At 29.0% G+C, this 24,255-nt stretch overlaps 1 protein-coding gene across 1 annotated transcript in view; it reads left to right on the forward strand.

Annotated features, from left to right (window-relative positions):
• Positions 1-751: 751 nt before the first annotated feature.
• The window catches only part of LOC106691446 (aldehyde dehydrogenase, dimeric NADP-preferring), a gene marked incomplete in the record, with an annotated part of 59,886 nt that continues 36,382 nt past the window's right edge, over positions 752-24,255 (forward strand). Inside the window, 4 exon segments of the mRNA XM_067051200.1 lie at positions 752-965; positions 2,497-2,640; positions 2,720-2,815; positions 4,795-5,016. Of these exon segments, the coding sequence (XP_066907301.1) occupies positions 948-965; positions 2,497-2,640; positions 2,720-2,815; positions 4,795-5,016 (480 nt within the window).

Consider the following 24,255-nt stretch of genomic DNA (forward strand, 5'->3'; position numbering starts at 1 on the left):
TCAGACAACAATGGCAAGCGGTTCTTGTGATTTTATTTTTTTATGTAGATTGTTTGACATACCACAACGCCGTCAAATGTTTGTAATCTTCAATAAAATATAAATGTTTCTAAGAAGACGGAATCATTCAGGTTTGTAGAATAGAAAAGAGTTATCCAAAGTTGTTGAATGAACTGAACGAGGACGAGGAGGGAGGCAAGGAAGAAAATTATGTTGTAACTTATGTTTTAATTCAATCGAACAGTTGTTCGAAATAAGATTCATTTACCTCTATCACTCCCTCACATTCTGTTCTTCGGTACCATGTTGGTGCAAAAAGAGGAAGGGAAAGGACGTGTTCCCAAGATATTACCGTAGATAGGAGTTTCTTTCTCTAATCTTTTTCTTCCCTCTATAGATTGTCCTAAAGCTTGTAGGATTGTCAAAAAGCAACAGCCTACGGATTACGTAGAGAATACGTCAAATTCAAAATAAAATATTTTTTGATTAGATTTGCTATTATTTAAGCGAAAGAACGATATATTGTTATTTCGGTTTTTTATTTAAATATTATTATGTTTTATAAATATTTATTGCATTTTGACTATTTTCCTTTGTAATTCAATGACAGGAGGAGATACTTTACCTATGATAAATTTGATAGTAGGGAAAGGATGTATTTGGTAACTCGAAGAGTTTTATCTCTTTGGCACTTTCCCCTCCAGTGGTCTTTAAAAGAAAACTATCCCCTCCCTTGGAAGGTTTACTAGTGTTGAAGGGAAAAGAATCAATCAGCAGTTAGCCGGTCTGCTGGTTGGTTGTGGTTCTGAGGGTGAAACTGAAAGTTACTGGGGTATTCTTCAACTTTCCCTCATATTTCCCGTTTACATAATATTATTTGATCATTTCTGAAAGGGGAGGAGACTTATATTTTCACATTATTATTTGACTTAAAGAAAACAATCAAAATGTCAAACTTCCATCATGTAAGTATTTAATTTATGATCAATATATGTATTTATATTTCTTAGGAAACAAAGAAAAAAACTAATGAAATGTTTTGGATTGTATAAAATGTTTACTTTATTTAAGGCCTTTCAAAACCAGAGTCAGGGATGTATTTTATGAATTAGTATTTCAATTAAACTTTTATTTAGATGAGAAGGAGTCATTTATCACGATTATTACTCAGTTAAGATAATCTGTTATCTTTATATCAAAACTACCAGAGAGTTGTCAAAGTTCTTAAATATTGAAACATCTAATTTATTTTTAATTTAGTATTAAACTTAAAAAGCACTATATAAAAACTACAAATTAAAATTAAAATTTCATTTTTCGATCCTATAAATTCATAATAAAATATAGGAAAATTTATATCTTCACCAAATTGATATTTAATTACTAACCTTGGAAGTAATCCTTACATAAAAACTTAAACCTAATTGCATTTTATAATTAATGTCAATCTGGCTCCAGGAACAATCAATATAGGTTGATTCAGTTGATTAATTAGAAAGATCATTGAACTTACATCTCATGTCTTGTTCAAGAAAATTTAGAAAATGTTCATATGATATAAAAATTAGTCAATTTTTGTTCCAATTTTCACAAAATGAATTTGTTATGAAATACAGAATTATTTTTTGGGTTTAGTTTTATATATAAATTATAACTTTGGCTGGAGTATATTTTCCCATAAATTATGATTTGAAATTATTTAGATTAGATGTAAAAAGTGTGTTGGATTTGTTTAGAGTTATTTTTTTCTGTTTATCAAGGTGTTGATGTTCATTTTTCCTTTTAAACTTTAATTTTCTCAATATTAGTATTGTTACATAATGTCTAGTTATTTTATTAATGTTTTGTTATGAATTTTATTAAGTGTGATTTATAGTTGAAAGCGAATTCTCTTGTTGCTTAGTATCTATTTGTTTGCAGCTATTAAATTTAATTGTTATTGGGAGAAGTAACATGTAAAACAAATAAAAAAGAAATAAAATTTATTACATTATGAAGAAATTAATAAGTTGTTTCAGTTTTTTAATCTTAAACCACGGTCAGCACCTTCCCGATGGAAATTTTCATGTGTGCAGATTTTAATGCTGAACTGGTTATTATTCATATTTTTTTATGAGTAATTTTATAGAATCAATTAATTTATATTATGAAATGTTAATATCATTGACTGTTAATTTCTTTATAAAATGAATTTTTTAATGCATTTGTATTACTTAAGCTTCTTAATAATGTCAGATTATTTAATACTATTCAATATTACTGTATTCTGGTCATCAAATTTTACCTCTATATTTAATTTTATTGAATCTTGATATTTTAAAAATTGTTTGGTGTTGATTATAGTTTTTGTAGTTGGGTGGTGTACTGTTTCTTTAGGTTTTAATTCCGATATATTAAAACCTCTTTTATCTGTTAGGGATTACTAATTTATTTCTTCAAATAAGAAAAAAAATTGTTAAATAGATGTTAAATTTTTGTAATTTGTTATTTATTTAGGTTGTTTCAAAAGCAAGAGAAACATTCGACAGTGGGAAAACTCGTTCTTATGAATTTCGTAAAAAGCAACTTTTAAATTTCAAGAGAATGGTGGAAGAAAATGGAGATAAAATTGCTCAATCGTTAGAGCAGGATTTGAAAAAGGTTTGTCTCAATTTCTTTTGTATATTTGTACATTATTAATATAATTTTAATGTAATTTTTTTAATTAATTTATTTTTAGTGTAAAATGGAGTCATTCTTCACTGAAATTGGTCTATTGGTCACTGAAATTGATTATATTTTGGAGAACTTAAAACAATGGATGGCACCAGCAGAAGTAAGTTCTTATTTACGACTTGCTATTATTTATTAAATAATTACTTTTTACTTTATTTTTATTTATTACTTCTATAGTTTTTTGTTCATGTTAACCAGTTTATTATTGGTCCTAGTTATGAATAAAACAACTTTACTACACCCAAAGGGCTTCCTTTTATTATAAATAACTAGTTTATAATCTTAATACTTTCTTGAGACTGGTTAATATTGTTTAAATAAATAAAATTTGTATCCATTTTATCCCTTATAAGGACTTATAAAGAAATAAAATTTGTTTTGAGACTAAAATGGAATTTTAAATGAATAACTAAGTTTACCTGAGACATATTAAGAATATAATTAAACCTAGTTATAAAAAAAAGTATTTAAATAAAATATTAAATAAAAAAAGTATAAGTATTTTTTATATCTTCTCTTGGCTTTATTATTTCATAGTTTTTCATAAATTCCAAGGGGTTTTGATATTTCTCCATTAGAACTATTCCTAGTTCTTGAAGTGATTTTGTACCGTTTTACATTGTACATCACTTTATTTGTTTTGTTAACTAATCCTATAAATATTCAGTTCTATTCTGATCTGAACCTTTCAATCACTACTTCAAGTTTTCGAATTATTATATTATTAGTATTAGATATAAGGAAATGGTGAATGTGAAGGGATATAATACATACGTTTAATAATCAAACCACAGAATGAGTCACTTTTTTTGCTTTATCCTAAGAGACTGTAAAATCAAACCCTATTACATATTGTTAAAGCTTCTAAGCGTTAATTAATTCTGGATATGATTTTTTATAATAATCTTTTTCTGTCTATGGATTGTATTAATCATTAATGTTTATATTTTTCATCTATAGAACCTTCTGTTGTTAATGATATGTGCTAATTTTTTTTTTTATGAGTATTTCTGATAATTTTTATTTTTTTATCATAATAAATAGTTAGTTGTCTGTGTCAAATACGCAGGGTTTAATTTTAAGAGTTATTAGGATTTTCTTGTTTAACCGAAAAGGGCACTTTTTTAGATATGAGATCTAGAGCCTATTTTTAAGCTTGTCCTTGGCTCCGTTGATGATTGCTTCCAGCTCTTGTTGTTAAACAGGAATCTCAAGTTCATATGAGTAATTGTTATTAATGCCTTATATGGGGCTAATTTTTTATTCGAATTTGTCCCTTTTAAAATAATTAATTAATTTTAAAAAGAAGCTAAATTTGTTATGTAATTATTGATTTGCTTCTTTTAATGAGATTTTTTCCCTTTTAAATGCAAAGTTATTTTTGTTTGAATAGGGTATTTATGAAGATTCACCTCTCACGCTAATTATATTATCTGCATTTCATTGTTGACCATCAGAATGCAAAATTGAATATAAAAATCTTTATAATTTATTCCTTATTTGTTTCCTCCTATTATTATATCCATTATCTTTTCTTTGTTATGAAAGAAAAAACATGAATTGTATATATGATTGTAAGCAGTTGACAGTTAAGAATGATAATCATTCATAAATTGGTTTGATAAAATGTAGTGTCACTTAACCTGGGATACCTCTGAAGTCAGAAAGCAGTATGTTTATATTTTCCTATACTTTAAAGATGAAAAAAAAAATTAAAATTAAAAAAAAAAACAATCCATCATACTGGAAACATCTTGTTTCAACCATCATTTTATAGGATATATTGGTAATGTTGTTCTACTCCCAGAATGATTCTGAGAATTCTTTCCATATGTCTTTAGAATGAAGCTAGTTTATATTATTTAAAAATTTCATAAAGTTTTTTTTTGGACTACGAGAATTTACAGCTTAAGGGACAGTATTAAAGTTGTTCTTCAGATTACGAATGTTAGTATTTTTTATTGTTGACTAAGAGAAATACATTCCGATTTCATTTATCTCTTTTTATTATTTTATTTATAGTTTTAAACTATGTTGGGTATTTCTTTCATTTTTATATGTTTTATTTTATTTATGCAGCCTGAGAAGAATTTAATTACAATGCTTGACAAAGTAAGGATCTATAATGATCCTAAAGGAGTTGTATTAGTTATGGGTGCGTGGAATTACCCAATTAATCTGACTCTGATGCCTGTAATAGGAGCTATTTCAGCGGGGAACTGTGTTGTTATTAAGCCATCAGAAGTGGCCCCAGCCTCAGCCAATGTCATCGCAGAACTTATTCCAAAATATCTTGATCCCGTAAGTTTTATTTTATCAAGTTTATATTTAGTTTCTAAAAAGACAAATTTATAAATCATTTTATGGAGAAAACTTACAATCATTTATATTATATTGATTTTTAACATTTCCTTATTTATTTCTTCTCACCATTACAGTTCATAGATTTGGTTTAGAACCTGCCTTCATGTATTAATGATTATTTATTTTTTGTGAAGTATTGGCCTAAATAAAGCAATTTTTTTTAAGTTAACCTATAATTTATATTTTTTATTATAATTTTTGTTTGAGACTTATGTGAAGTAAATAATAAATTGTATATAGCCCCAAGGAAATAAGCAAGAAACGAATAATAAATTTATGTTAACTTGCATCTAGGGGAAACAATTCTTTGATCTTATATCTAGTCCACCTCAGAGTATATTTTTAAATTTATTTTTCTTCATTTCTTAGATTTTAAAATTTAATAATTTTATATCATCCTTACTTTTATTTTATTATTATTTCGGGAATTTTATTTTAATAAATATTTAGCTCAACTTATCGAGCAGTAATTCTTCATGAACAGTTAATACAAAAAATAAAAAATATTTTCAGATTGCATGACATTTATTTCTGAAAATTGAATGGAGATTTTCATATTACTTTATAATTGTCCTTATAAAAGACTAACAATTTTAATTTTTTTATTGATTATCAAATCAAAAGCTTCTGATTCATTTTCTAAATTATATGGATACACATAAATTTATTTACAAATACATATATTTGATGAGGCTTGAAAATCTTGTAAAACGTTTAAGGTCACTCTCGCAATCAAGTACTATCTTGCTCAATCCCTTATTGTTAATCATCTGACATCATATCTGAATTTATTTTTTTAAAGCTGTACTACAGCTGAGTCCCTTATAAGAAAAATTAGATTCCCTTTTTCCAGATTTTACATTTAATAAAAATCATGAGTAGCTGTCTTAGGAATATCATTTAATTTTTTTTATTAATAAATCAAAACCTTGTAAGAATACAAAATGGATGTTTTGAAAGAAATTGGAAGTATAGATTTTCATGTGCATTGTTATTTTTTATTGGCGATGGTTAGTATCATTGGAATGATGCTAAGATCGCTCCAACCCAACTGTAACTATTGTTAGTGGGAAATACTTTCTTCATGGGAATGTCTTTGGAGTGAGGTGCTCAATTCTTGAAAGTTAATAGCTTCAAAAACCTGGAAGCAGAGTATCCTCTATTAACAGCTGAAGAATCCTCCTTTAGCAAAGTCTTCTTTTCTGTTACCCTAAGGTCAAAGAAAATCTTAGGAAAGCTGGAACTAAGATATAAAATGCAATTCCAAAAGCTGTAGTGAAGTACAGTAGTAAGACATGTTCTTTTACTGCCACCCTTGAGGTAAGGATTGAAAACATTGAAAGTAAGCTCTTCTAAAGGGATTCAGAGGAGAAAGGTTTTTGAGGAAATATCAGAAACACAGCAATAGATTCCACTAATATAAAACAACAAGGTTACATGATACAAGAAACTACTGAACAGGTCCACTCTTCCTAACTAAGAGGGAGGACGAAACTCAGAAGGATGGACAATATTACAAACATTGAATCTAATTAACAATCAAAACTTATCAATTTATGTATCATCGATATTGTCAATTTTAAGTAGCTATAATTTTAAAATGCATTATTTAAGTAAAATCCTTTAAGACACTTTAATCGTCACTTGTGAAGATGGTACGAAAATCCCTTTAATACAACGCCCAATACGCTAATACAAACATTGACCAGTAATTTTGCCAATACATTCGCAAATGCCTCGTTCTATTTTATTGGACAAACTCTTTTTCACTGTTTTGGAGCTGGATTAATGCACATTAGTGACGCCGCGTCCTTGGCGGTCTTGATCAAAGGATGCAAATAAACGTTGATGCAAGAGGAAACATTTCCCTTCCGTTAGAAAATAATATTGAATTTAAAATAAACTAATTAGAATAATAATATACAAAATTGTTTAAAAGATAGAAGTGAGATTCAACTCTCCGATTAATGAGTAAAACTGGGTTTATTGGCAAGTAATGTTTCAATATATAACATGCTTAAGTTTTTCCATGATACAGTATAATGTAAACGTTAGAAACAGAAAGTGTGATCCCTGTTTCGAGGAACAGTGCATTGTCTTGGAAGGTTATTTCTGCGAGTAAATCCCATAGGTAAACCGGTTTGGTAATCCTACTCCTTGAAGAATTGTCCTTCAAGTAGTTCATCTCTTCAGTCTATCCCTAATTTTTTTTTTTTTTTTTTTTATAAAATTTGTTTAGCTGTCCTTTCTTAACTCTGAGAAGTTTGAGGTTCGGTCGGGTTAAAAATAAGGCTGTTATTTTTAACCTATCTAATGTAATAAGCTCTAGAATATGTTTTTAGAAATTTTATGGATACCGAAAAGGTTTAATTAAATATTCGTACTAGGGTATGCTGCTGATTTGTTAATATTGAGTGAGGGCGAGGAAACCATAAAACAATATTGATAAAATCTAATAAGGAATTAGATCTCGAAATTAATACAGACAAAACAAATATATGATTAGCTGCTGATACAGCAAATTCGGTGATACAGATATAGGAGGAAATACATTTGAGCAGGTTTAAATGTTTAATGTCTACCATAATTTAAAAAAACGAAATTGATGAGAAAAAAAAGCGAATTAAATAGCGGAAAATACTTGTTATTCTTCTATTTCATTATTACCTAGCTCACGCCTTCTGTTCAAAAACGTAAAATTTAATATTCGCAAAACTATAAGCCTTCCTACTTTTCTTTATGGCTGCGCAACGAGTCTTCTTAGCGTGAGTCTGACCAAATCAGCTCCTTGCACAACCGTTGATCTAGTAACAGTACTTCTTTACAAAGTACTGAACCCCCTGACCCTTCATGGGTTGTAGCGGCACATATTTTTTTTTTTTAACGAGTCTTCTTACACTAAAAGCCGGTTGCACCATTGCAGTTTAAAATACGATTTCTTAAATCTTGGGTAAAATCAATAATTATTTACAAGAAAAGTTATTCTTCAAATCAGACGGTAAACTTTACCGAATTTAAAATTCCAAGTCCGAGAATAGCCATGATAGATCATGGCCTTGAGCTATCTTCTTAATCTTTCCGTATTTTGAATAGTTGATACTACATGGACTGTGGGGGTGTACTCTTTGCTAATACAAAAAGAGAAAATGTTCGAGCAACTGAAAATGATCCGTTACCTGTTTGTTTATCCTTTTAGAGGGAGCATAGAGATACAATTAAATAAGTTACTACCCACAACATTGAGTACTCCACCCCTCCCTTGTACCATTACCAGTAATATAATTATATTATTCTTAAAATAGTATAACGCTTTTTTTTTTCCTCAATGTGGTATTTTTAAATAACAGATTCAAAATATTTCAAAGATTGAAGAACTATTTTGCCTCTGCTCTTCATAATCGAGATCAACCGGAAACAGCTCGAGATATCAAAGGCCGTGGAAGATAGCCAAGTAATAAATTCTCTCTGAAATTCTTATCACTGTTTATTTTGGTTGAAACTTTTGAATATTTTGGAACTGTTATTCTTCCTAAAAATGGATTTGGCTATTGCTTATATAATTTTCTTACTTAATTTTGAGTTAATTGTATTTTATAGTTTGAAAACTTCGATAATAAAAAAAAAATCAATAATAATTCAAGTAATTTTAACAATTCCCTCCAGAGTGAGTTTATGTTACTTTAGAGTTTTCTTCTGTATTGATCGTTTCTTTGATTTTCCAGGGTCGTAATTTATTATTGCTGTTGACGTTTTCCTCGATGTACGATATTTATTAGGTTTTTTGAGTGTTCTGATTTCTTTTTTTTTAATAATACATTTTATAGTGGTTGCATATTCCTAATAATGATTACAGTTTTTTTCTTAAGGACACCAAGAAAATATTCGCAAGGTAAGGATTGATAATAAGTACTAAAATAGCGTCTTCCAAAACATTATAGACCAGAGGTTCTCAAACATTTTAAAATTTCTTTATATTTTGTAAAATTACTGCTATTAATTTTAAAGCTTTTCTACATTTACGTTATCATGATGGACAACTTAGAATCCACAGACAAGACTGAAAAGACTGGAAACTGCACGTCGATTTTGACTATTACAGCACTTACTAGACAAATATACGGAATTTTGGGGCTCCACTAAACCTTCAAATTCCTCTCGTATCCAATCTTTACAATCCAAAATCCTTCGTAAAATCCTCAATGCTCCTTACTTTGTCACCAATAAAATCATAAATAAAAACCTTAATGTTCCATATGTGACCGATCTAGCCCGAATCAGATATCATTCCTTCCATTATAAACTCTCTAACTACCCAAATCCACTAGTTTCTAACCTTGCTTTCTCTTCCATTCCTGACAATGTTCCGAGGCGCCTGAAAAGAAGGTGCCACGAGACCTGCTAGTGTAAAAACGTCATTAGAGTGCTACCAATGGGTAGTTTTTCTACACGTCTGTATCTCTCCATTATAGCTTACATTAAATTTACCAAATTTATAATTATGTAGAGTTGTAAATTTTCATAAAATTAAAAAAAAAAAAAAAAAAAAAAAGACGGCTTGCATAAACTTTTTAATGTCACCCTGAACAAATACCCGAACAAGTACAAAGTAGTTTGAACAAGTATTAATTTATTTATAATAACCTGTATTGTTTTTAAAAAGTAATATCTTTAGACGTGAATATTAACCAAACAAAACGTTAACGAACATACTTTTATAGAGATTTCGTTTCGAGATCCTTAATTCATATGTTCGTATAATAAAATTATTATTAACTGAAGACGATTAAGGTGGCATTTCTTTAGATCTACTTATTAAAAAATAATCGTTGAAGAAAACGTTTTATTATTCTCGATTGAACCTGTGGAACATTCAACGTATTGATGGAATTTTGATGAGGAAAGCATCCCATCACACAATGCAAGGGATCTCTTCTTAACAATTAGTACGTGAAAAAAATATTGACAGTGATTTAATGTGACTCAGTCTAGTGGCGACCTTGTTGTTTAGTAGTGTCCGTTTCTATTACTCCATAACCTAGAGGAATGTCCGACGATAGCTATCGTTCTTATTTTAAGATGTGGGGGGGGGGGGGTAGGGGGAAGGAAACGAGGGAAGTTTTTTTTTTTTAATAGGTAACAAAAGTTTATAGTAAAAATTTGAATGATGGAGATGATAGTAAAGAAGAAAGGTGAGCTTGAACTGTTAAAAATCGATTTGGAAAATATGCGTATTGGTTAAAGAAGGATGCAATTCCAATTTAAACTTTCCCTGAAAATTAAAATGAGATACCTGATTTTTCTCCTCTGGTCTTCATTTTGAAGTGAAATAGATAGATTGTTTGAAATGATGAAAACAGTCACATATTTCGTTTGCTTCTGCTTTTGCAAGGGAAAGATATATAGTATAAGAGCCGGGAAGAAAAAAAAGGCAGTTATCACACCCCAATTTTTGATTACTTTAATGAAAACTATGTATAATTACTAGTCAAAACTGATGAGTCTGCCTAGTATAGTTAGATGTAATACAAAATGGCGACTGAAAAACTACCAACAAAACTAGAAAATCTAAAAGAACATTATTTAAAGAAGAGTAAATTTGCCGAAATATTACCCCTGATAGAGCTATTTAAGTCAAATAGTTTTTGAGATATAGACTTTTAAAAAGCAACATTTCATAAAAATGTACTGAAATATCAGTAGTTACTTAATTTATTTTGAGAAATCTATATCTCAGGAACTATGTGACGTACAGATGTCTATTAGCACTCAAATTAAAGCTAGTTTAACGTACTATAAAGTAGTTTATGACCTTTACCTTTGTAGGCATAGTAGTTTTCATGATATTAGCTAAAATAAATTGATTTATAGTTGTTCGGACAATAAGTTTGATTTATGAAAAATATTATTTCAGAAACTATTGGACGTACAGATGTCTGTCTGCACTCAAATTAAAGCTAATTAAATTTACTATAAACGTCATAAACTACTTTATAGCTCATTAAAATAGCTTTAATTTGAGTGCTAATAGACATTTGTACGTCACATAGTTTCTGAGATAAAGATTTCTGAAAATAAATGGACTAACTTCTGATATTTCAGTATGTTCCATACAACATTTTCATGAAATGTTGCATTTTAAAAAAATCTCTATTGAGAAATTAAAAAAACTATTGAACGTAAATAACTGCCTTTTTTCTCCTCTTGGGCTCTTGTACTAATCGGACTTATCAAGACTTTTTGAGGTGTACAAATTTCGGGTCGTTTTACTCAAGTTTCCTGAAACCTAACAACGGGAGAGGTTATACTAGGGCGAACTGGAAAATTAGTTGATGGTACAAGTTGTAGTGGTGAAGTTACTGTCGCGTTAAAACGGCGACAATTTACTGCCACGGTATAAATTATATGACAGTTGCAGTCATGACTTTTAGAAAACGAATTTTTTTAAAAGTATTATTTCAAATAAATTGTTCTCAAGTCTACAATAAACTCGACGTTTTAGACAGACCTTGCGTATACCATTCGTAATTTTTTAACAAATTCTCAACCCATGTGGTGTTTTACAGTTGGCAAAATTATTATTGCGAATATTATTCTATGAACAAAAAAAAAACAACGTTACTAGGATAACACTTGGACTACGGTAGTGTCAAGGAGTGACGTCATACCGCCTGTATTGCGGTTTTTGCGTAGTTAAAGAATTGAAGAGCATATAAAAAATTAACTAATGAATACGTTTACATTAAATTTTGGAAATCATTGCTTTAAAATAAATATCTATCGTCCTAAAATTGTTTCAATAATACTTGCGAAATGCATATACTCATTGGAAAATATTTTTAAAATTCCTTTCCTGGATACTACCCGAGGCCCTGAATGTTGTCTGCGTTGGTCTGTCGAAACTTAAAAGAAAGCAAAGCAATTAGTTTATTTTGTTCTTTCTCATTTACTGTTATTTCACATTTTCTTCGTCAAATTATTATTTGGGATTCCTTTGTAGTCAACCATCCATCATTAAAATTTAAAAAAATATTTTTTAGTTTATTCGTACCAAATTTGAAATGTATTAGATCTTTTGAGTCTGTATTTAACTTAGAAGCTACCTTGAGAACGAATTCCAAGTCAATGCCAAGGAGGTAAACATCGAGGTAGAAAATCGTGATTGGTGCAAATGAAAGAGATGAGGTAAACATATCTTGGACTATTCCTGCCTCAAGTAAACAATTCAAATATTATGGACAAGATGGATTTTCACTCTTTCCCAATTTAAAAAAAAATAATACGTTTGCTTCATCCTACAGATATCGTTAGTTCATTTTACTAATTGACTGTTGAGATTAATAACCCCACCTTATGAAAAATAAAAATAATCAAAAAAAGATAGTTGTGTGCCGATGCTGCTTTAAATATAATTGTGGTTGTAATTTTCTTTCGAGTAATCAAGCAATTTAGATAATTCCTGCTGTCCATTTATAGGCGAAACTTTAACACTTTAGCAATTATAGATAATTATGGTTTCTGAAATTAGTTTCAAGTTGAAGTTAGTATTATTTATTTATTCTTTTTTGTAAAATAAATGACGTGGTAGTGACTTGTATTTCTACTTCTCTGTTCACGTGTTTCAGTGTGGAATCGATGTATGCTAGAAGTAATCTTTAGAAAAAAAAATTTTTGTCGTCCCAAGACTCCCATTGAAGTACTATACTGTCTATCCATAAAAGGGGGTCAAGTTTTTCATTTTGTGGGATTACCAATTAATGAAAAAAGTCAATGTCCCTGGCCGGATTCTAACCGGCGCCGCCCACAAATCTCAGATTGATAGACCTGCGCCTATCCATCTGAGCTACGGACGGCCCCTAGGAAAATTTCTCTTCTCCATTTTATTGATAAATATGTACTTGTTTTCATTTTGATAATGTAGCCTATTTCATAAGGTGAACAGCTCAGTTAGGGCTCATATTTTACTCTACTTTAAATGATGTTTTATTAGGTCGTCTAGTGTTGTTGACAGTTTCAAATATATGCAGCTCCGAAAGAAAAGTAATTTTAAATTATGAAGAAGATGGTCACGGGTGCGGCCAAAAGTAAACAAAAAATAGTAAAGAACTATTTATTTACCGACGTTTCGCCCCACTTTGTAGATCTCCATCGGCGCTAAAAAGATAAATAAATAACTAAAAATATTTTGACATGGTAGGATAATAAGATATAAAAAGGTAAATTAAGGTAGGGAAAAATTGTGAAAAGGAAATTATATAAAAATGAACGAAAAGATGAAATACAAATACTATTAATATGAAATTGACAATGATAAGAAGTACTTTAAAAAAAATACGCTAATTATTAGGTTAAAAATGAACAGAAGGCGTAATAACACGTAAAAATAGAAAAGCAGATGTGGGAAAACAAAATTTAAAACTCTATAAGAAGTTGAAAATAAAGAAGTAACTCAGATTAAATAAACGTAGAGAAAGAAGAAAAGATTAATCGAAAGAATAAATAAAAATAAATAATAAAGATGACATTTAATAAAAAAACAAATCAAACCAATACTTATTTATTATTATTATCTTTAATTTTATTTTTATTTATTGATATCTTTTATTTTATTTCTATTTATCTTTTCTTCTTCCTCGATCTTTATTTAATCTCAACGTACTTCTTTGTTTTACCTCTTATAGAATGTTAATTTTTGTTTTCTCATATATACTTTTCCGTGTTATTACGTCTACTGTTCTTTTTTAACCAGATGGTTTCCTTAATTTATTTCATATTCTCATCATTGTCTTTTTATATTAATACTATTTTTGTTTGTTCTTTTCGTTCATTTGTATATAATTTTCTTTTCACTTATATTTACATAATTTTAACCCTACCTTAATTTATCTTTTTGTATCTTATTATTCTACTATGTCAAAATATTTTTAGTTGTTTTTTTATCTTTTTAGCCCTCATGGTGGAGGCGAAATTTTGGCAAATAAATTGTTGTAAATTATTTTTTTGGTTTTCTTTTAATCGCAACCCTGACCATCTTCTTGATAATTTAAAATTATATTTCACTCGGAGCTTCATATATTTAAAACTGCCTATTGCACAAGAAAATCTAATAGACCGACCATAATGTAAAGTAGAGTAAATTTGCTATAATATGAGCCCTAAAAGAGATGTTTACATCCAATAGACTTCCCGAGATATAGTTTTAAAAAAAAAAGAAGTTCAGTGACCGTCACTAGGTCTGTTATGACAGTATATACTGTCGTGGCAGCATTGTCTCTCTAGATTTTGCGTGATAGTTGACAGTATATGTAGCAGTGGTACACGATAACAAAAATTTTAAATCACTAAACTATTTCTAAGGGTCTGTTTAACCTATCGCTTTGAACAGCCATGATGAAGCCCTGCAAAGTGGGGCGAAGCGTCGGACCTTAAATAATGTGGTGGTGGATGATTCCCAGAAAAAAAAAAAAAAATTATATTATATAAGAAAAAAAAATTTTCTTACCGTTTGAAACAGCTGTCATTTTGTATTCCGTCTAACTATTCTTAGCTGACTCATTTTGACAAGTAGTTTTACGCAGTTTTCATTTAAGTAATAAAAAAATTTGGGTGCAATAACTGACTTTTTCTCCTCTGGGGTTCTTGTACTGTTAAAGTCGGCCTTTATTGGAAATATACTATTCGGAGGTCTCCCTACTTCTCCATTTTTTTTTCGTACTTTAAAAACATTAATGAAACAATTGTCAATTATGCCACTTCTCTTGTGCCTTATAAACAAAAGCGATGGGAAAATAAAATCCTTGTGAACAGAAAATTGTTGCTCACGCTTCGTTTTTTTTGTTGTTTTTTTTATAACCCCTTATGCTATAAAAAAGATATCTACCCAATGTGTTTGTTTTTTAAATGTTGTGTTATCGACTGATAGTTTTTTTTTTTTTGTTTTTTTAATGTTTTACGACACCGATACTAAGGCTTTCATTTGTTCATTCGTCTTCATTTCATTCCTTTCTTTATGGAGTAACAATTTTCATAACAATGCAGTTACTACTCCTGTGATTTAACTTTTTTTTTTAAGAGAAGAGATATCTTTCGAAATCTGCCGTTAAATATTTAGTAAATGCATCTTTAAAATAATAAGGTTGTATATGAATTTATTTCTCCAACAATAGTTAGATTTATATGTATTATATTTCTTATTGGTCTGGTGGGCTTTACATGGTTATTATAACAGTTTTTTATTTTCGTTTTTTTATTTATTTAGAAAAGTGCATCCATTTTGGATCCGACCAGAGCCCTGTTTCATAATAAATTACAAACTAATACTATCGATCTTGTAGTTTGTATTTGTTACAATTTTACTGACTTATACAATTTTGCCGGATAATTTTTAAGTTTTAAGCGCATGTCATATCACTAATAGTCGTCCCTATCATGAAACAAGTGCTTGTATTTTATAGTTATTGTACTTGTATTTATGGAGTAATACTATTAGCTTTCATTATGAATCAGGCCCCAGATGACAAATCTATCGATCGGTGCCAAAATAACATACTTTTTTTTTTTATAACATACGTAAATTTGAGTTAGTTAGACTTTTGACTTAAGCTAGAATAGTACAATATAAATTTATTTTTAGCGATAAAAATAACAATTCAATTAAACAAATACAACTAAATACAAAATACTGAAATGAAAATATAGCAAAATAATTAAAATAAGTGAGTAATAATGATACAAATTTACAATTAATAATTTAATAATAATGAGCTAATTAATTCGTAATAAGTTTGGAGTGAACTTGATTAAAAATAATAATACAATAAATATAATATATTACTTAAAATATGTAATATGATGTCTAATATAAAGAATACAAAAAAGAAATGAGCATTAGAACTAAAAAGCAGGTAAAGGATATAATAGAAGAAATATTTCTTTTTTAGTTTTCAATTAATTAATTGAAAACTATGTATAATTACTAGTCAAAATTGATGAGTATGCCTAGGTAGGGGGAATAAAAAATTGCGGCTGTTTCAAAACCTTAATTTTTCATTCGGAGCTATATATCTTAAAAATTACCAACAACACTAGAGACATAAGTGAACATTATTTAAAGAAGAGTAAATTTGCTGAAAACTTAGCCCTAATAGAACTATTTACGCCCAATAGTTCTCGAGAAAGCAACATTACATAAAAATGTAGTGAAATATCAGTAGTTATTTTAAGAAATCTATATCTCAGGAAATATGTTACGTACAGATGTCTATTAGCAATCAAATTAAAGCTAGTTTTATAATCTATAAAGTAGCTTATGTCATTTATTTTCGTAGGAGTTGTAGTTTTCATGAAATTTGGTAAAATAAATTGATTTATTACTCTTCAGACAAATTTTCATTTGCCAAATTTATATTCATATGTGAATATCATAAAAACTACTACCCCTACGAAGATAAGTGTCATAAACTACTTTATAGTAAGTTAAATTTCCTTTATTTTGAGTGTTGGCAGACATATGTGCGTCTTATGGGTCTAGAAATATGTTTCTTCAAAAATCCAACATTTTAAACGAACAACTAGAAATTAACATTTTGTGAGTTTATTTTGTCAAATATCATAAAAAATACTACTCCTACAAAGATAAACATTATTAACTATTTTATAGTACATTAAACTAGCTTTAATTTGAGTGCTGGCAGACATCTGTACGTCACATAGTTCCTGAGGTATAGATTTCTTAAAATAACTACTGATATTTCACTACATTTTTATGAAAAGTTGTTTTTTAAAAGGCTATATCTCGAGAACTATTGGACGTAAATAGCTCTATTAGGGCTAAGTTTTCAGCAAATTTAATCTTCTTTAAATAATGTTCTTTTAGGTTTTCTATTATTGTTGGTAGTTTTTAAGATATAAAGCTCCGAATGAAAAATAAACGTTTTTTTTAAGGTTTTGAAACAGTCGCCATTTTTTACCCCCCCTTACTTATATCTGCCCGACTCATCAGTTTTGACTAGTAATTATACATAATTTTCATTAAAGTAATCAAAAATTAGGGTACGATAACTTTTTTCCTTCCCGGCTCTTGTATCAATGTGGTACCATGTAGTTTGAAGTACGTTTCCCAAATCTATTGTTATTGAGTGGTTCGATAAAATTAGTTTTTTCTCTAACATGTTTTAAATATCTGTGTTCTTATTTAAATAAATTACTATTTATAAATTTAAGGATAATTTTGTAAGTTTAGGTTGTAAAGTAGCCACAATTTTGAAATGTTCTGCATTATTACTGCGGTGCATTATCGTTTTCTAAGTTTGTTACTGTAGATTTGTATATTATGATAAATGACTATCAGTCCTGGCACCATAGCTATAGAGGTTAGTTGCTTGAATATAACACACTTAACAATTTACAATACTATAATTTTAATCGATAAAAATTATTTGGTAAAAAAAGTAAATAATATATCTAAATAATCTTGTGAATGAATAGGTACTCTTCGTTGTTTTAATTATTTAATTTTATATAATTAATAAACAATAACAACGTCACCCCATCATCAGATATCTACAACGAATTCTCAAATTCATCCTATGCATACAACACTTAATAAATATATCACAATATATTTTTTTAAAAATTAAGACAATTACCTGATTACATTTGGTTTTCTACTTATTAGTCTTATATTGGTAATAATAGCATATTGTTGTCTCTAATATAAAATTTTTAATAATTAAAAAACAAACATATTCTATTATATTGTATACAGAGGCATCTAGTGCTATTCTTAGGACCTTATTTTGAAGTTACTGTAGCATTTTTCGTTCTGTACAGGATACTGCACTTCACGCTTCACGTACATCATTAACAACGCCCTTTTTATTGTTTCATAAACGTATTTTGTTTTAATAGGGGTATTCTCGATGTTGTGTTAAATGCAGAATGTTTTACCATGTTAAATGTTATAAATATAGGATTGTGAGCAGCCCTATTTGAAGTTATCTTAAATCTTGAATGCATAGGAGCCTCTAGCGGATTTTCTGAGCAATTTGTTTTTAGCCTTTCCTTCCAAAACTTCTTGTTATTGTTTACTTCTAAGTTTTGATTAAAGTTATTTATTACAAAATGCCTAAATTAAGAGAAAAGTGGAAGTTATGTTTAATAGTTTGGTTAAAGTTTGGCTACTGAGTGCCTTGTTGACCTCTAACTTGTGAGAAACAGAATCAAGATGAGCTAATTGACAACTGTCATTACACTATTATTATTGTCATCCATTGCTTTATTAATTATAAAAACATCCAAAATAATACAAACACAAAAAAAGAAAAAAAAAAAACTACGAGCAAGTAACCAAACACAATAAACAAAATAATGACTAGCTCAGCTGGTCTGTTGCGTAACGCCATTCTCCATTTAACAGACCTAGTAACAGACTCTCAACCATGTTAAATGTTATATCGTTTTAAAATGGTAAAAGATGGAAATATTTCTCCATTTAACATGAGTTTTTCCATTTAACACGCTTTAACATGTTAAACTAAAGATCACGAATACCCCTATTATAGATATGCTATTGACGAGAGTGTACTTTTGAGTTAGTTTAATATTGATATTGTTATTCCAGATTAGACGAAGATAAAAATTAAGTCCAAGGTATCGTAATGCTTCATTGGTAGGGTTCTGGTTAGATTTAATACCAAAACCAAACAAAAGCGGTTAAAACCACCATTAAATTTCGTTTTATGCCATAATTGCAGTTTTGAAAATTAAGAAGGCATTCTCTATTTGAATATCTGTAATTTCCCCTGTGGTGCAATATTTTCCTTTAAGTACATATTAAAAAAAAAATTATAAATCATTTGCATATCATAAAATATTTGTATATTAGAAAAAAAATCTGGATGCAAGATTTTGAGATATACGGAGCTAGTTTATTTCTTTTTTTTTTTTAAATATAATTTAGGATTTTTTTCATTTTCGTATGAACTGAGTAATTTGATGTTTAATTATATTAATAATAACGGTTTAGCTAACCTAAAGGTTCGATGCCAATCGCTGTATACATACATATTTGTAGTGATGCCCATCCAAACCCAAATCTACAAGATATTCAGACAACTACTACTCAGTTTTGACGCAATCATCCCACCTACGCTTCGGTTCACCCCACGGCCGTTGACCCATCGGCTCAGTGTTTATTAATATTTTAGGTATCTTTTCGTTACTAAACCTTACAAGTCCATCATATTCGCTTCGATGCTATAGCGTGAATTTTACATACCGGGTAAAACTCCTTCAGATGTGTAGCGTTCTAAATTCTTCGATTAACTCATATTTTTTCGGTCCGAATATTTTACGCAATACCTTATTTTCGAAACTCTTACGGCGCTGTTCTCTTAGTATAAGAGGCCACGTTTTGCATTCGTAGTTCTTAATCAAACTTAAACCAACAAATAAATTTATTTGTTTTTTAAAACGAATAGATATAAAAATTCAGCCACATAGGTGTTGAGGAAAAGAATATTTTGTCAAAAAACGTAACAAAATATTTTCCAAGTTTTTATTTGAAATAAAATAAGTAATCGATTAGACATTTTATAGTTATTTTTGAAATAGATTACTTTAGTTTCTTACCTTGGCCACCTTCCAATAAATATCCTGGTTACCTTTTCACACCTATTTGTGAGCATGTCTTGGGATTCCAAAACGAGACTATTCCCTTTGTTTCGTACGATTTATCTTCAAGATCCTAAGGGTTCCCGTTTTATGTAGAGTTAAAATGTTTCTATCCTTTCTACCGTTGCCAGAATTTCCTGGCCTCTTTCGTTATCAAATCATACTATCTTACTGTCGGTCATGTATCATCTTGAGTTCACATCTTCTTATAACCCGCCCATCTGATTTTAAATTTCCTCTTAACCGCATGGCGCCAAAAAAGATAGAAAAATGGAAAAAAAAATTAATTTATTTTTTATTAAAAAAATTAACTGTTTTCAATGAAACTTTAAGGTGGTTATGCACGCTCAAGCATGCTTGACAAACTCGTATTATCAATCTTTTTGTACTTTTATGAATGGGTTGCGTTTAGCCTTGATTTGATGCACAGTATACTTTTACTTAGAAATGATAAAATACTCCGAAACAAGAAAGTTATATAATATTCAGAAATATTCGAATTAATTAATTATGCCATAAAAAATGGCGGCTGTTTCAAAACGTTAAAAATAATTATTTTTTTATTCGGAGCTCTTTACGATTACCAGCAACAATAGAAAATCTAAGAGACCATCATTTAAAGTAGAGTAAATTTGCTAAAATGTAAGCCCTAATAGAGCTATTTACGTTCAATAATTCTCGAGATTTTAAAGATTCTCGAGATTTTTTTAAAAAGCAACATTTCATAAAAATGTATGGAACGTACTGAAATATCAGTTGTTAGTTAATTTATTTTGTGAAATCTCAGGGACTATGTGACGTACAAATGTCTATTAGCACTCAGATTAAAGCTAGTTTAATGAGCTATAAAGTAGTTTATGACCTTTACCTTTGTAGGAGTTGGTAGTTTTCATGAAATTCGCTAAAATAAATTGAATAATAGTTGTTCGGACAAATTTTCATTTGCCAAATTTATATTCATATGTGAATATCATAAAAACTACTACTTTTACGAAGATAAGTGTTATAAACTACTTTATAGTAATTAAATTTCTTTTATTTTGAGTGTTGGCAGACATATGTGCGTCTTATGGGTCTAGAGATATATTTTCTCAAAAATCCAACATTTTAAACGAACAACTAGAAATTAAAAATAGAAATGAGCATTAGAACTAAAAAGCAGGTAAAGGATATAATAGAAGAAATATTTCTTTTTTAGTTTTCAATTAATTAATTGAAAACTATGTATAATTACTAGTCAAAATTGATGAGTATGCCTAGGTAGGGGGAATAAAAAATTGCGGCTTTTTCAAAACCTTAATTTTTCATTCGGAGCTATATATCTTAAAAATTACCAACAACACTAGAGACATAAGTGAACATTATTTAAAGAAGAGTAAATTTGCTGAAAACTTAGCCCTAATAGAACTATTTACGCCCAATAGTTCTCGAGAAAGCAACATTACATAAAAATGTAGTGAAATATCAGTAGTTATTTTAAGAAATCTATATCTCAGGAAATATGTTACGTACAGATGTCTATTAGCAATCAAATTAAAGCTAGTTTTATAATCTATAAAGTAGCTTATGTCATTTATTTTCGTAGGAGTTGTAGTTTTCATGAAATTTGGTAAAATAAATTGATTTATTACTCTTCAGACAAATTTTCATTTGCCAAATTTATATTCATATGTGAATATCATAAAAACTACTACCCCTACGAAGATAAGTGTCATAAACTACTTTATAGTAAGTTAAATTTCCTTTATTTTGAGTGTTGGCAGACATATGTGCGTCTTATGGGTCTAGAAATATGTTTCTTCAAAAATCCAACATTTTAAACGAACAACTAGAAATTAACATTTTGTGAGTTTATTTTGTCAAATATCATAAAAAAAACTCCTACAAAGATAAACATAATTAACTATTTTGTAGTAAATTTAACTAGCTTTAATTTGAGCGCTGGGAGACATCAGTACGTCCAATGGTTTCTGAAATAAAGTTTTTCATAAATCAAATTATTGTTCGAACAACTATAAATCAATTTATTTTAGCAAGGTATAGTTTATAAACTACTTTATAGTACATTAAAATAGCTTTAATTTGATTGATAATAGACAACTGTACGTCACATAGTTTCCGAGATATAGATTTCTCAAAATAAATTAACTAATTACTGATATTTCAGTACATTTTTATGAAATGTAGCTTTTTAAAAAGCTATATCTCGAGAACTAAGAACTATTGGACGTAAATACCTTTATTATGGCTAATATTTCAGCAAATTTACTCTTCTTTAAATAATGTACTTTTAGATTTTCTAGTGTTGTTGGTAGTTTTTAAGATATAGAGCTCCGGATGAAAAATGAATTTTTTTTAAGGTATTGAAACAGTCGTCATTTTTTATCCCCCCTACCTATACTTGGCAGACTCGTCAGTTTTGACTAATAATTATACATAGTTTTCATTAAAGTAATTAAAAATTGGGGTGAGATAACTGACTTTGCTCATTTAGGATCATTTGTACTCGCTTTTGCAAGTCTCAGGGATCCTCAGTTCTGTGTTCTTCCAAAGGCAGTTTCTGTCTACGGAATCAAAGGCTGCTTTGGAATCGACTGTGTAAAATTGATTAGGCTTTAAAAAGATATTTATAAAAATAAAACTTTGACAGCTGCTTAATATAAAATATTTATGAAACATACTGGTACTTATTCGTATTAGAAATTAAAAAATATATTAATATTGAACGTATTGTTTATTTCATCTTGGGTGCGAGATTATGAAGGTACCACTGATTTGAAAAGTATAATATGTTTATTTATTGCTATCTGCTAGTAATTGTCAATGACAGTTCTGATTAATTATGGGTAATAAAGTCCAATTATTGTATTACAACTACGCATTTTGTAAGTAATAAATTTTATAAACGTGCGTGTTTTCCTTGTATAAAATAGAAGTAGCTCCAGGAAGGAGTGTTCGTGAAACCGACTAGTTTGAAGGTTTCGAGAATAATGAATGTAATCGACGAGAGCACAAGGTTATGCTGTCTACACTCTTGGCTCCCAGGACCAAATATACCTTATCTGTCGGCGATTATGAAATTATTCCCTGACCTTAATAGCTCTCCACTATTCATTGTCATAGATAATTTTGAAAACGAATATTTTTTTTTTACTATTCTCTCATTTATTTTTGTATATAGTTCAACGACATTCTCTGCTCTCAATAAGCCTAAATTCTAAGGAATTTAATATTTTTTACTTCAACAAAAAAAGTTTTTATCTATTTATTGATAGTTATATAAAAATTTAGTAAATTTGATGTAAGATCATAATGGAGTGTTATAGGTATGTAGAAAAACTACCCGTTGGTAGCACTCTAATAATATTTCTGCATTAGAAGGTCTCGAGGCCATTTTCTTTTCAGGCGTCTTGGAGTCCTATTGGGAATGGAAAAGGAACCAAGGTTAGAAACTAGAAAAAATAAGCGGGTTTGGACGGTTAGCTTATAATGGAAGGAATAATATCTGGATCGGACTAGATCAGTTGCATTTGGAACATTAAGTCTTATGGATATTTTTAGTTGTGATAAATTAGGAGCATTGAGGGTTGAAGGAATTTGGATTGTAAGGATTGGACACGTGAAGCCGGAAAGCTCAACTCCGTAAGTCGTTCCACTCCCAGTTACCTATAGTTAAGGAGCAGTGACATACAACTTGGGAAACACAACCACAACCTGAAGACCAGGCTGCTGCAGGACATCCTGTTATAAGTTCAATATTTATTAGTTCTGTTATTGTCACTATAAAATTTTATTTTATCATAATTTATTTTGTCTTTGTTATCTTTTTCATAAAGTCACTTTTTTTTCCATTTGAAGTCAATTATTTATTTTTTTAAATCCTTAAACGTTAATGTTTTTGTTATTAACATTACTTTTATTTTTTATTAATAATTATTATTTTAATCTATTTATTTTATATATTAACATTGTATATAGTTAGGGGTGTCTTTTGTATGATACTATACCCCTCCCATAATCAATTGTTAAAAAATAATATATCTTACATTAATGTAAGGCCAACCAGGCTGATCTAAGATTAAATAAATAAAATAAAATAAATCTCTGTAAGTCCGGATAGGCCTTATTACAGTCATATAAAGGAGTCTTTAGTAATTAGTTGGAAGTTTAGACCATTTGTCCAATTGCAGTCCAAGGGCGCGGATCTGTTGGACAGGAGTAAGAGCAACATTATTAAAGGATACTGTAGGGCAATTGGTAGGCTTACGACGAAGGGTAAAGCTGATTTTATAAGATTTAAAAAAAAAGTAATAATAAATTTCAGGTTCGACTACGATTTTTTAAATGTATTTTAACTTATAGGTTTGGTACAATAACCTATCAAAATTTTGTAGTATGATATGTTTTGGATCATTCTGGATACCTTTTTTTTTTTTTTAAACATTATATTTCAACTTCTCTTGTTAAAGGCTTTAGCGATGCCATAGTTATCTAAAGCCAAATAGA

This window comes from Halyomorpha halys, unplaced genomic scaffold (genome assembly GCF_000696795.3).
Source record: "Halyomorpha halys isolate HHAL.00 unplaced genomic scaffold, Hhal_1.1 Scaffold2360.1, whole genome shotgun sequence".
Classification (NCBI taxonomy): Eukaryota; Metazoa; Arthropoda; class Insecta; order Hemiptera; family Pentatomidae; genus Halyomorpha; species Halyomorpha halys.